Here is a 15157-nt window from a genome sequence, read left to right as displayed (position 1 = left end):
CTGGACTTGCAGTCTTTGCCAATGTGTATGGCAGATCAAGCTCTTTCATCGATAAATACACCACCTTGAGAGATAAGATCGCAGGAATGTTCAAAAATACAGATGCGTGATGCCTGGAAGTCTGGCCCATCTGTCCAGCTCTGACCTAGAATTCAGCAGGTTCCCGTGAGTGAGCAACTTTCGGCCTTGTAGCCGACAACTTCCAGTAACCGCTTTCATTCAAAACGTGTCCTTTGTTCCCTGCAACACTTCATAAAAAAGCGAAACTGTTAGAGATAATCAAAACCACATAGGTGAACTAAAGATCGTCAAACTGCTTAATGCGTTGTCATCCAGGTTTCCACAAAAGAATTGTGTCGATGTCGTAATATGTGCCAAAAGAGTGTTCCGTTGGCTGACTGACTTCTCCCTCTTTTCCTGTCAGCAAACGTAGGTGGGGGGGGGGGGGGGGGGCGATGCAGATTGTTTCAGCCATGATTTTCTTGCTGATGCGGGCTGATTACAGGCGAGGGTGGAAAAGGAACCACCCCTCTTCCTTTCCTTTGACATCTAAAATGGGGCAACCAGTTCTGGATATATTCTTGAAAACGAACAAAAACCATAGAACAAGTAAAAAAAAAGTGACCCTCTACCCTTTCCCCAGCTCATTCTCTGCCACTGGTGTGCACGGCAATGTTGATAATTGCAGATTTCAGTTGTTTTTTTATTTATTTATTATTATTATTATTTTTTAATGCTGTTGTCTGCATAGGAAATATTGCCCATATTATTGTCTGTTGCATGGTAAAACGTAAAGCAAGGGTCATTTCTTTCTTCTTTACACTGCTGTTAAAAGTTCCATCTTCGACAGTAGCATTATCTTTAATCTCTTCCGCCACCTGTTGCTCGAACTTACAGCCGGTCTCCTTGTTTTTATGATGCAGCTGGCGCCAGTGTTTTGTCTAGCGTCTGCAAAGCCCTTGCTTGCCGATAACAGCGATGACTCAGCGAAGGAAATCTCGCAAAGCTGTTTTCATTTGACAATAATGAAATTCGATCTCCAGAAAGGAAAACAAGAGTTAAAATAACTTCATAATGAAATTCGATCTCCAGAAAGGAAAACAAGAGTTAAAATAACTTCATGTTCTGCGCCTTCTGATAAGCAAATCTGTAAATTTAATTTGCATCCGCTTTTCTTCAGAACCATTCATGTGGAGGAAAATAAAAGTGTTCAATGTAGGAATGGTCGCTGAGACTGATTAAAAATACATTATTCAAGGGGAAAACATTTGGAGGGGTGGGTGTTTGACATCGAGAATACTCCTAAATCCAACATTAAATCGTACGTGAGAGTAAATAAGGATCTACCATTTTGATATGTAAAAATGTGCAATTTCATAAAGCTTGTTTTCAGTTCATTTTATGCTGATGGGCTAATCGGGACTAAATATACAGTTTAAAGTGAAATTCAATTCCAAACCCGAATGATTATCGACTGCCAGACGGCCACGCTGTTTAATGACATGTCCTAGAATACGCATTGGGTGAAAACAGAATGCAAGTTGCACGTTTCCTTTTTCACGCTGGATTACAATGCAAGTCAAGGAAGGAGTTTCGACTGCTCCCTTGAATGGGGAAGGAGGGTGAATGAAGTTGGTTGAAGCAAAGAAAAGTGAATTTTTTTAACGATGTATTTTACACAGCCGAACCAGAACAAAAATTACAGCCCTGCCTTTATTTTTTTTTGTCTGGTACCTAGAGAGGTTGTGTTGTTTCTCTCAAGAGATCTAACCTTACCAGTTAATCTTGTAACAGACAATGCTCCAGTAAACCCGTGTAGTATGAAATCCAACATTCATTCTGCCCGATTATCTCCCGACTTTTGCTGGCACCAGTCTGACTGGTGTCAAGATTCTTCGAGTTTCACTTGCAATAAGCGAGAGATTGTTTTCCTTTCCATTGGTCTCAGTGCAAACGGGTTTCTCATGAAGTAGAATTGTAAGAATTTCCTGTGCACAATTGAAACAAAGTAACATTATTTTAAATTCTCTTTTTTCAAAACTTTTTCATGTTCTACTTTCCTTCTCACAACACGCATCCTGTGCATAACAGGTTGTATAACTACCAGGATAAATGGTGTTACCATCTCCTAGGCATCTATGTGTCCGTTTGAGCTCCGTTTAAGCTGAAAATTGGTGCAAATTCCAATAATGACTCCTTCGAAATAACGGCCCTTTTTCCGGGAACTGTGAAAGGGTTGAATCGAGAGTTGACTGTATTATGATCTTCAATTACAAAGACATTTTTCATTAGTTAGTCCTTCAAGATATTTTTTTAAGTGTTGTTCCTAAAATACTTTGCTACGCATCGGCTAACACACTCGTGCACAAAAATAATCTTACTTGTTTAACATAAAATGTCAGAGGTGATTTTGTAAATGCTATTCAAACGAATATGTATTCATTCGAATGTATTGGAAATGAAAACACACATAAATGTGAGACATTCCATTCCAGGATGAAACCTTTAACACATATAACAAGATAGAAATGTTATACGAAAATTATACAATTGTTCTACAGTTACAGTTCTACAAATTAAAATAAAACATTATAATATATGCAGTGTTAAATAATTACAAAGTGTAAGACTAACAAGGGAGGTTATCTAAGTATCCCCCTCTGAATTCTATGAAACTTGGCAGTATAGTGGGGCCCAAAGGAAGAATTACATGTTTTTTTGTTCCAGCTAAAAAATGGTTTTAGGGGGCAAAACCCCCTCAAATGTCAAAATGAGGACAAATTTAAGTGGGCATTTGACCCCTGTCTCCCCCTCCGATTTTCATGAAACTTTGCAGGTATATAGAGGGGCCCAAAGAAAGAAATACACGTTTGTTTGTTTCAAACACACACACACACAGATATATAGGAGGATGTGGGAGATGGTGTGATGAGGACCATGCTCCAGCTGCCTTTACCCCACATATTCTTCAATTTTTACTAAAATATTGCCGCACCCTTTGTTTATTCACTCATTTTTCCTGACCCCATCACTTTACAACATACAAGTCACGCAATATGCATAGAGAAAACATTCTCTGCCTCATGTAGAAGAATAATTTATCCCAACCTCACCCCTCCCCCACACACTTTATTTCACACAAATATTTTTCCGTCAGTGAGTAAAATATTGCCCTTTCTGCCCATAGAAAAAAGTGATCACTTTAGCTTGTGCGTTTTCAGCTTCATTCTAATAACCAAATGATGTAGCATTCATGAAAAAACTTCAGATTAAAAATAATTGAACTACATCCAATCATATTTCCTTAGGAATCTTAAATTAATTTCCATTAAGAAAAAGTGCAGTTGTTATCCGGTATGGCAAATCCTTAATTTTTTCCATTTTCAACGTTGCAAACAAGAAGTAAGGAAAAGTTTTTCCAAACAAGTCCCCCACTTTTTTTTTTTCATTCCTGTCAACTAGGAAGGATTCTGTAAATGTGTGGGCAAAGATGCGAAGGGTGATGGAGTCAAATTGTCAATTTTTACACTTTTGTGGAGGGTAAGGGCAAACAAAGACACCTCAGTCACACACATTGTGTCCAAACTCAGGGAAGGCAGCATTTAGAGAGAATCGGTTTGGCAACAGTGTGCTTGTTGTCTGAACCTGCGGCAGAAGGATCGGCCTATTTCATCTTCACGGGGAATGCAAGAAGTGCCGTTTTCCCTTCCTATCCCTCAAGGGAGGTATGACAAATGCAACTTGTGCACCTCCTCCCCCCTCCTGGGAACCATGCCTCCCTCCTTTAGCATGAAAACATAACTTCTGGAAGTTCAAGATCACGTAGTGAATGTGAAAGCAAGAAAGGGGAGGGAGAGGCCGCATGGACAACAGAACAGGTTTCTGGTGAATTTTAAAACATCGTCATGGCTTGGGAAACATATAAAGTGGGAAACAGGAGTTAGAGGAAACGTAAGATCAAGGTGAATGTCCTGTTATTTAACATGGCCTTTTGCTGGGGAACGTAAAATCGGGGTTTCACTTTAATGTGGGAAAATGCAAAATTGTGGAAGTGAAAATCAGCATTCCACTGTATATTTTAATTTACTTTTATGTATAGTGACTATTTTATTCAACAATAACTGTTCTTTCGTGGAAATATTTCTACAATTTCATTTCTATTTTAGGTAAGAACTCGCTCTGTTGGTGAACTTGTGCAGTTTTACTATTTGTGGAAGAAAACTGAGAGGCATGATATATTTGCCAATAAAGCAAGGCTGGAGAAGAAAAAATATACATTGCACCCTGGCATAACGTGAGTATAATTTAATATGCATATGTGAACTTATGATTGCACACATACCAATTAACAGACTGGCGACAGACCTGGAAAACCAGGAAAAGTCAGGGAATTTCAGAGGTCAAAAAAGTCAGGGAAATGTCAGGGAATTTTGTCTTTATCGACAAATGTTACTTTGAACTGGAGATGCAATGCAATGAACCTGCCAGGCAGAACTGGCACTTTTAATGAATCTCTAATTATCACATTTAAAAATGTACTGAATTATCATTTTCTCTTGTTTATATGGGAGTAATGAGGGAGTGGAGTTGTCAACCAGAGAAGTTTGGGGGGTGGGGGGTGCACCCACTAAGGCCCCATCAGACAGATGTCCAACACCAAAGTATGGCATATTGTCAAACATTCTGAAGGAACATGGAAACCAATCAGGGCTATTTTTTTCGGATTTCGTGGTACGACATTTTGTCAGATGAACATTATTAGGCTCCAATGATGAATATGATTTTTGTCGGATATTGCCATCCAACTAATGTCGAATTGCAACAAAATGTCTCGCTATGACATTCAACTGAAAATGAATGCATTGCACTCTCCTGCATTAATTTTTTTGTTTCATGTGATACGACATTTCATCTGACAAGTTTTAGGCTCTTTTTATGTGTGCGAATTTTGTTGGACATACCTGTCAACATAAAAATTGACAACTTTCGTTTTCTGCTACACTCACTTTGCAAATCACCCTCGCCTTTCCTGTTCTGTTAACCTCACGATAAATGGTTTTTAATCCACTACCGGGGGCAGTTTATGTCCAATGTTATGGAATAAAGTAATAATAAATAGCTAAACAATTTTAATATACTAATAATCACTTTAATCATTCAATCACTTTCCTCAATAATCAATGTTCCTCTGCAGCTTTACCAAAGTTTCACTTTTTATCTATTTTGATTGAATTTACTAGGCTGGAACTTTATATGAGGGATATCCAGAGAGTGAGTTCCGATCAGCCATAAATTAAAACAAGAACATTGGTAGTAATTGACATTTATTGTATTACTTATAGCGACCCATAACTTACTTTTTGACTTATTCATCACCGTTGTTCAGGCATTTGTTGTAGCGTGGCAGTAAATGTTGTATGCCCATGTCATGTTTCTACCTGCAAAAAGTGGAACCTTCTGTACAAGAGTGTCACTATCATAAGTCATAACGTATCTCCTGCCAGAAATCGCTTTAGCTGACGAAAGAGATGGAAAATAATGCAAAAGAGTGCATGTGTGCTCAGCTGTATGTGGTCATGCACGGCATGTCAGCCTTTCCATTTAACCTTCGTCTGACCATACTGTCTCTTATGAAGTCCAGTGCTTACACCTCACAGGATTGTCAGTGGAGCTCTGCCAGCATCTGCTTTTGAGCATGCAGACATCTGATTCAGCATTTACTTCAGTTGGCAGGAGACTGTATGAGAACTGCCATCTTTCTTCTAGTGCTGTTATAAATCTATTCCACTTACAGCACCGTGACTGCACCCGATTACAGCCACATACCACCTCTTCATATCTGCATATGTGTGTTGTGCACCAACCACTAAGGCCAGCAGAACTTACTTTCTGGATGCCCCTCATATATAAAGTTGCTGATGTTGTGATCAATGCAAGTTTCTGTTTCAATAAGCTAAATCAGATGCCTGTATGATGCAGTAGACTCCCTATCTATAAATTGCTTGCGTTTTTTTTTCCCCCCAGAAATAAAGTTATAGTGGAATCACAAGCAAAACAACCTGCGCAGACTCATGACTTCCGTCTGCCATACTCCCACTTGGAGGGGAGGGGCAGAGTAAAGCATGCTTTCTATGGCCTGAGCTGAACGGAAGAAGGGAAAGCTGCACAGACACTTTTTGGCGAAGGTTGTTTTCTTTGTGGTCGCTCTATAACTACATGTTGTCAGTTACACGGTACTCGGATATTGTGAATGTTTGTACTGAAGAAGTTCCATTGATAATGTAAGGAAATATGGCTTTGTTTTGCATGGTCCCATTGCTTCACTTTCAAAACATATACATAGTTCCGAGAAGCAGTTTTATGCAGGGTAGGCATGTTTAAAACAACCTGTTTTAAACATTTAAAACACATGACTTTAATGTTTTTAAAGCTCGTTAAAACTTGATATTTGGTGGTGTGTGGTTATTTGTGTGTTTTGTGACTTAGTTTTTTCATTCAGCCCATAGACCTATAGGTAGGGGCATGCATATTTCGTTTTTGACGAAAAAACGAAATTTGAAAAAAACACATTGTAGTGTTAATTTTTCATGTTTTTGAAAGGTGTGAGGTGCATTTTGTGACCATATTTTGTCACGAAATAATGCGAAATGAACTGCAAAAAGCGAAATGAACTCTTAAACACGAAATTCAGGGTTTATTCACCGACGCGACACCTTCCGAGGTCTGAATTATCCTGATAGTTATGCAATTCCCGGAAAATTGATTAATTCTGCTGTTAATATAGGAGAAGCAAAAATGGACTCCTTTACACAGAAATAAACTTAATACTCTGATAACTACATAAATGTGCTATTGGAAGTGAAATGTTAATTCTGTGGAATAAGTGTAGTTTTTAAATCAAATTTAGGATTATTTTCACAATTTTAAAACCAATATGTCTTTTTATATACCACTTTTCATCCATTTTTTCACCGCTATAACACCGATATTTTATTTTATTTACCGCTTTTGAACCCGAAATTGACCCAGTTTTTGTACCGAAATTTTGCCTTTTTATTTACCAAAAATATGTGCCTCTACCTATAGGCCTATACATATCAACATATCTATAATAATGTGAAATGCAAAGAAGAATTTGAAATAACTTCCGTAAAATTAACTAATTCACTCTAGTCTCATTTAGTCGTAACTCAAAATATAATCAAATATTTTATTTAAACCTGTTTGCATGTGAAAAAATCTCTCCCCAGATTATGAATTGCAATATTTTTCCAAATTCACTATTTGCCAGTTTGAATATAAATCATAGAGAAATGAAGTAAATTTCTTGTAAGCTAATATGAGAACAAGCCATTCATGGAAGCTGTACATCCATGTAAAACTACATGGATTTATTTTAAAATTGTCAGGGAAACAATGCTAAATTTATCCTGGAAAACCTGGAAATGTCAGGGAATTTCATTTCTGTTTGTCTGTAGCCACCCTGATTAGTATAGCATGCATGACCACCACGCCAGTTATATTTAATGCTAGCGATCTAGCCGTAAAGGAAATAGTAGCACAATTACCCTCGTATTATTTATGTTCCAATAGTTCGTTTTTTCACATAATATATTCAGGTTCTGGCAAAAAGGGGATGTTTCATATTACAGTGAAATTGCAGTTATGAATAAATGATAGTACGTTTTTTTTTCTGGCGATCCCTGCCAATTTTCATAAGGTTGCATGCTATGATATTTCAGTTATACGATTTTCAGATATACAATTTTTCCAGTTATACGCTCAGCGATTTTAGCCCCAACGAGGAAAAGACTTCAGTTATACATTTTTAACTGTGCTTGCTTGAGAGAATGCTGCTCTTGGAGTTCTGTTTTTTTTATCAGCTGCATCCATGGGACCAGACTCTGTACTTGTAATTCTATTTTTGTCTCTTGCATTGGAGGGCAGTGGCTGGGCATCAGGCTGTGAGACAAGTTGCAGCACAAGCATTATATATCCTCATAGAGTGGTGGTCTTTTGTTGTGCTTCCCTCCAAATTTGGTCCATAGAGCCGACGCTGAAAGCAAAATTTTGGATGTCTCGAAGCTGGCGACACTGCCACTTCATATAATGCTATTATTTTTTTACTCAAGAAGTATCAGTCTGATTTCAACGAAACTTTGCATGGTTGTAGGAATCTACCATCACTACATACTAAATTATTTTCATTCGCTTCACTTTATTGAGGGGATCACCCGGGCGTGCCATGTGCCATTTTTTAAAAAATTCAATCTTCCTCTTCCTTTAACACTAATTATTGGGGGCACAATGCATACATTTTACCTCCGATAAAAGAAAACAAAACCAATTTCATCTGTCTACGACAATTAGGTCTCAAACTATGATTTTTTTTTGTACTTCGCTGCAAGTTTGAAAAGTGCACACTTGAAAAGGCGCTAGCTTCAACAGGAATACAGTCATGCGGGGCTCTGTCCACTAAAGGTTTTAAGTCCACTTTATTCACAGAAGGCTAATTGGGACTGGGCCTTCAGTTGAATTAGGATCCGAACCACTATGTGCCTCCACCGGGTATCTAACCCTGGACCCTTTGATTGCAAGGTGGCGACGTTACCACTATGCCATCCGAGAGGCAAAAAAAATGCATACGTAAGACTGGTCACGCCACTGGCTCTGGTATTCAAAAGGATTATTCTTGTATTATCTGCAAGAGAAGTGTTATGGTTTTGTTTATCAGAAGGTAGGACAAGAACAAAAAGTTGCATCTTTATGTTGGAGTTCATGAGTCATTACTGTCAGAAGTGATATCTGCAAGTGCTGCTATGGAACAGCTAGTCATAACACATGTATGCCAGTAGCAGCCTCCCTCCAGACAGACTGGCACCAACAAACAGGTGGCGGAATAGAACGTCCTGCACATTTTAAAGATAAAGCACTTGTTGAAGACTAGAAGCTGAACCACAGCATTCATTTTTTTTAATCAACAGCATGCGTATTCCCGAACCAAGTTTCAGAAAGAAAGGAGGAAGTTTTATTATAACGGATACAAGAGCAATATTTCCTATGCAGATAACTGCATTAAATAAAAATGCTGCTACATGAAATTATTGCATAACCATGCACATCAGTTGCAGATTAATGAGCTCTTGTGAGGGGAGTACCTTGGAGATTAATGAACTCTTGTGAGGGAAGATTGGTGACTTTTTTTTTTCACTGGTTCCTTAACCAATTTCGGATAACCGAGGTTCACAAATTCATCTTACTTTTTCCCCGGCAAACAAGAAGAAAGGATTTTCCTACCTTGAATCATAGCACGCCAGCCATGAATTTGGCAGATATAAGAAGAATAAAACGATGGTACACTGTTAGAAATGAAAGTTATTTGTATGAAACCATTGCAGTACCCATAAGAAATGTCAAATTTTTCAAAATAATGATATTGAGAAGTTACAAAATTTGGTTCCTTATATTTGAGTCGGTATGTCTTTTCTTATGTATATCTCGTAAGAGTAGGAGAATAGGAGAAACATATTGAGATTTGAAAATTTTAAAAATATTTTGTAAGTTTCTTTGAGTTGTATGTTCTACATTTGATTGCTTTTTCTTGGAGTCAGTAAGATTTTTACTGAAAATTTTGGAACAAATGCTTCCTTTCTAAGCCCGATTTCATTTTGTTTTGAAAAACACATTGAAAATTTATGAAAAATACATTGAAAATTGTTGAAAAATACGTTGAAAATTTTGTGAATGGTGAGTTCATTTTTTAGTTCCTTTTTTGGTTCCTTATATGGTAAACTTTTAATTATTTTTGGAAAAATATTTTTGTGCATCTGCTTGTAATTCTGAGACACTTCTCTCATTTTTTAAAGTTTATTCTCTCTAATAGCTAATAAAAATGTCCGAAATGGACACATCTGCGTTCATATACGTATATTTTGTCTGATTTCCAGTAAATGTTAGGGTAATCAGGGTGGCGACAGACCTGGAAAACCGGGAAAAGTCAGGGAATTTGAGGTGTCAAAAAAAGTCAGGGAATTTAGTCTTCATTTTCTTCGAACACTCTTTTGACGAAAATTGTTATAACTCTGGTACTATGGGAGCAATCTACATCGGATAACTTTTCTTTTTCAGCTGAAACATCAGCGCATGCAACCGTGTACAATTTAGAACACCGGACCGAGGAAAAGGGGCTTGGGGAGCGACTATCGAATTTCAATGAAAAAAAAATTGGAGTTTTCCCCCTTTTCTCCCGCTATTTGGGAAGAAGGTGCGAACTTTAGTATTCTTTTCAAAGAATGGACATTTCTCAAGAAAATGAAACATGTTTCATGTTCTTGGGTGCCATATAAGTTGAATAATAAGCCAAAATGTGATTTTTTTTTTTACGAAAATAGATAATTTACATTTTTGGAGGAAAATTGTTATAACTCGGGCACTATGGGAGCAATCTACTTCGTATAAGTTTTATTTTTCAGCTAAAACATCATAGCATGCAACCATGTACAATCAATTCAGAACCCCGAATCGAGGATGGTGGTTTGGGGGCACAACCACCGAATTTCAATGTAAGAAAAAGACATAAAAATATGGAGTTTACCTCCTCTTCTCCCGCTATTTTGGGGAGAAGGCGCAAACCTTAGTATTCTCTTCAAAGAATGGACGTTTCCAAAGAGATTGAAACATGTTTCATGTTCCTGGGTGCCATACAAGTGGAATAATGAGCCAAAATGTGAAACTCTGTTCGGAAATGTGCCATGGATATGTTGCAGAGAGTGGGGAAGTTGGTCATCAATATGAATTTCCCAGGCTTGCTCCAGACCTGTGTCAGAGTTTCCACCCAAACATAAGAGTATGAAGGTCCAGAAAGCACATTCATTTCGTAATCAGCTCCATGATACCAGTGGTATAATCGGGCCAGTATGACCTTACTCTGATGATACCATATGGTATCATCGGGGGAGTAAAGGTTAAGCCTCTAAATATCACGTGGAAAATACATTGAATTATCATTTTTTCTTGTCCGTATGGAGTAGTAAGGAGACAGAACTGTCAATAGATGGAGGGCATGGGAGCAGGTGGCGCCATCCGATAGTTGTCGGACGTCGTAGTAAAGCATTTTGATGGACAAACTGAAGGAACATGGAAACAAATATGTTCCATTGATATATACGATTTTTGTCGAATATCGCCACCCGACAAAGTATCTCACTACAACATGCGACAGAAATTGCATGGACTGCAACATCCAACAAAAATCGTATGCATAAACAAGAAGAGCTTTAGACTGCAAATATGCTGCTGTAATTTTATTACTCTTCTGGCTCACTTCACCTTATTTAATGTAGCAGTGCTTACGAAGGTTTTCTTTCATCATCCTGACGTACTACTGGTTTCGCTCAAGTTAACACGTATACAAAGACATTGCAATATTCTTAGATATCAAGAAGAATCCAACCAAACGGGATTTATATTGAATACTATCACGAAAAAGTGAAACATAAATCTGCATTGGTGAACGTTATAAAAATTGGCAAGTGCAACCTCAAATTTACTGCTACACTAGTATTGCAATGAAATTAATGCCACTCTCTGTCCTGTCTGTTTAAACTCGTGAGAGATGGTCTATAATCTCTCACTGAGTGAAGTTAATGTCCAATATTATGAAATAAAATACTAATAATAAATACGTAAATATTTTAATATCATATTTACTCGAATCATTCAATCATAACAGCAAATCACTTTCTTCAAGAATTGACTTTTCACTGCTAGCCCTACTAAATTTTCACTTTCCATCTACTGATTTATAGGAGGGGTGGCCAGAAAGTAATTTCCAATTAATAGGTAGCCTACATTGATTTTTCGCAAACGCCAAAACCGTGAAAAATGGTAATTGCTGCGAAGTTATGTTTAAGAGTGTGAAGTGATGTCTGGACACATTTTTCGCCTGTTCGAAATATCGAAATAATGCGAATTTTGCATAAAATGCAAATTGTTGGCATTTTTAGCGATTTTTTAAAAAAAAAATGTCCTAAAACAACGAAAAATTCCATGAAATCCAACATTCTTGTCTTTTCTAGGCCATGTTTGTGTACATAGAACATGCAAGTTTTCCAACATTTTACTCAAGAGTAAACTATAGACGTTTACGTATATAAGTATATACGTATATATGTACATGGAATAAATCCGACAGCCACATTAAATCATTTATTTCCCACGATTTTTTCAACTTCTATCAATGTATCACAGAGCAAAGTGGCAGGGTTCTAACATGAGATCGAGTGTGTATCTACCGTCACACGGGAGCTACATCTTCGTATTTGTCGCACGAGATATGTTTTGAATTACCAAGCTAAGTGCGCACTATCGGCATTTGTCGAGTGAGTAATAATGGAGCTCAGTCGTTAGGGCATCTGACTACTATACGAGAGACCTGGGGTCGATCCCCTGCTGGGGAGGACCGGGATGTTTTTCACCTATTCAAACTTCTCCGGCGCCCACCCAGCATCATATGAAGCTGGTACCTTGAGGAAACTTTGAGGGATATTATAACACCAAAGCCTTGTTTCCATGATATATAGAAACTAAATATGCTGACCAAAGCAGAAATTTATTTTATTACAAAACATAAACTAAACGTAAGGATAAAGGTAGCCAGGAGTGTAGTGCTGATCACATCACCCCCACCTTCAGCCATGATCAAGAAAGTGTGGGGCCCTAACTCCACACCCTTATACACCTTCCTCAAAAATCTGTTCCAACATATCAAACTGTCACGAAAATACGTAGACCATGTGACCTACAATTTAAAATAATCGTTTAAAAGCACAATGGAGTATTAAAAACACCAAGTTTCTGACCAAGGGAGTTTATTAAGATAAAAATACTTAACAGGTAACGTTTCAACCCCGTATCAGGGTCTTCCTCAGACGAAGAACTAAACAAATTTTTAAAATTTTTTTTTGGCTTTTTTTTTTAGTTCTTTGTCTGAGGAAGACCCTGATACAGGGTTGAAACGTTACCTGTTAAGTATTTTTATCTTAATAAACTGCCTTGGTCAGCACTTAGTGTTTTTAATATGGAAACAAGGCTTAATTATATTACAATTGGTGTATTAAGTTTCGGTATATTTGGCAGATAAATGTTCTAAAACAAAAACGCGAATTTTGGGAAACGTAACACTAACAAGTCAAAAAAAGATAATGCCAATTTTTGGTGCCATAATATATCGGTATCTGTCACGTGAGGTTGATTGATTTTAATTTTTTGTGTGTGTCGCCACATATGGTCATTATGTACCCTTCAGTATATAGGGGGAAAATTCCACTATATAAAATTCTTACCTTAAAATTTAAATAGGGGTATGGAAAATAACTTTCCCAAAATAACTTTCAAGATAACAAATTCACGAAGAGGCGTAAGCCATGTGACTTACAATTTGAAACAGTAGTTTAAAAACACTATGAAGGCATAATTTCAGATATTTGCCAGAAAAGGCGCTAAAATGAAAATGTGAATTTTGGGAAAAATAACACCGTATAGTAAAAAATAAAAAAAATAAGAAAATACACCAATTTGAAAAAAATAACAGAATATCAAAGAGTCTGCCGATTAGGTATAAATAAAACAAGAATATCAGTTGTAATTTATTACATTAGTAACAGTGAGTCCTAACCTAATTTTCGGCATAATCACCACCGTTGTTCTGGCATTTGTCGTAGCATGGCAATAAATTTTGTATGCCCATGGTATATGTGTCTGACAGCAAAGACTGGAACTATCTCTACTGCAGTGTAGCTGTCAAATCCTTGTCCTGCCAGAAACCTCTTCAGTTAAGCAAAGAGATGAAAGTCGGTAGATTCAAGGCCAGTACTGTACAGGGAGTGGTCTAAGATCTCTCACCTGAAGTGATGCAAAGGGCCTGTGTGTACTCAGCTGTATGGGGTTGTGTAAATTCGATTGACCTTCCGTGAATTGTCTGCACCATCGTCTGACCATACTATCACTCACGACGTCCGGTCTGCACACCTCACACGATTGCTGGTGGCTCTGTGCCAAATTCTGAGCGTGCAATGTAGGCTACATCGCAGTCTGTGGGAGACTGTATGAGAGCTGCAATCTTTAACCTAGAACTGTCCTAAAATGGCTGCATTGCAACTGTACCAAGTTACAGGTACGTGCCACTTCTTCCTGCCTGCATGTGTGTGTGTCGCTCTCCGACCACTAGTGCTGAGTATAGGCATCGTTGGAGCTTTTTTCAGGATGCCCCTCGTATATGAACTTTAAGAAACTTTTATTATTAGAGAGTTCCTGTTTTAATGTGTGGTTAGCTAAATCAGGTACCTATACAATGCAATTCTTAAAATTAATTGCGTTAAATTTCAAATACTTACATACCCTTTTCGTCAGCATTAATGGTATAACTGCATGTTGTCAGTTTCACAGTACTTCACTTGGATATACTATACTGAAGCAGAAATCCCATCAATAATGTAAGGAAATATGACACTTTATTTTGTTCGATTCAATTGTTTCACTTATATGCAAGAGTTAAGTTGTTTGCTTTACAGAGAAGAGAGAAGTAGCTTTATGCATTGAAAAATCAATCCGCACTCATAGTTTTTGCAAGCAGAGGGTTTCAAACCTCACTGGAAATATCAACATATAATACCGAGAATGTATATGGAGACTGATAAATTACAAATTGTATTTCTTAATCAATCACTCTTCACTCTTATCTCATTTAGTCGTAACTTTAAAAATAATCAAGTATTTTATTTTAAACTTACTGCATATGACAAAATTCCATAATCCTTCCTTAGCTTGTGAATTGTAATAATTTTCCAAATTCACTATTTTGCAGTTTGAATTCAAATCATAGAGAATAGAGAAATTAAGTCAATTTAATAGAAGATAATATTGGTACTTTGCAAAACCATACGTGGATCTGTTATTTTCATTTGCAAAAACATCGATTTAGTTTAGTTTGTAATTGTCAGGGAAAAATGTAAATTTTGTCCTGGAAAACCTGGAAAAGTCAGGGAATTTCATTTCTGTTTGTTTGTAGCCACCCTGGTAATTCAACATCAATTTGCATCAATAATTCATGTAAAAACCATTGGTTTTGATAGGGCGGCACCGAGTGCCATGCTAATAT

At 37.3% G+C, this 15157-nt stretch overlaps 1 protein-coding gene across 2 annotated transcripts in view; it reads left to right on the top strand.

Moving 5' to 3' along the window:
- The window catches only part of LOC145984164 (mesoderm induction early response protein 1-like), a 111999-nt gene that overhangs the window by 87394 nt on the left and 9448 nt on the right, over nucleotides 1-15157 (top strand). For both annotated transcript variants that reach the window (XM_083117650.1, XM_083117651.1), the window contains one exon: nucleotides 4167-4294. In XM_083117650.1, coding sequence (XP_082973776.1) covers nucleotides 4167-4294 — 128 coding nt within the window. The remainder of the gene's footprint in view (nucleotides 1-4166; nucleotides 4295-15157) is intronic.

Source organism: Lepisma saccharinum, chromosome 2 (genome assembly GCF_977018435.1).
Source record: "Lepisma saccharinum chromosome 2, izLepSacc3.1, whole genome shotgun sequence".
Taxonomy (NCBI): Eukaryota; Metazoa; Arthropoda; class Insecta; order Zygentoma; family Lepismatidae; genus Lepisma; species Lepisma saccharinum.
This window is presented reverse-complemented; position numbering and strand designations above follow the sequence as displayed.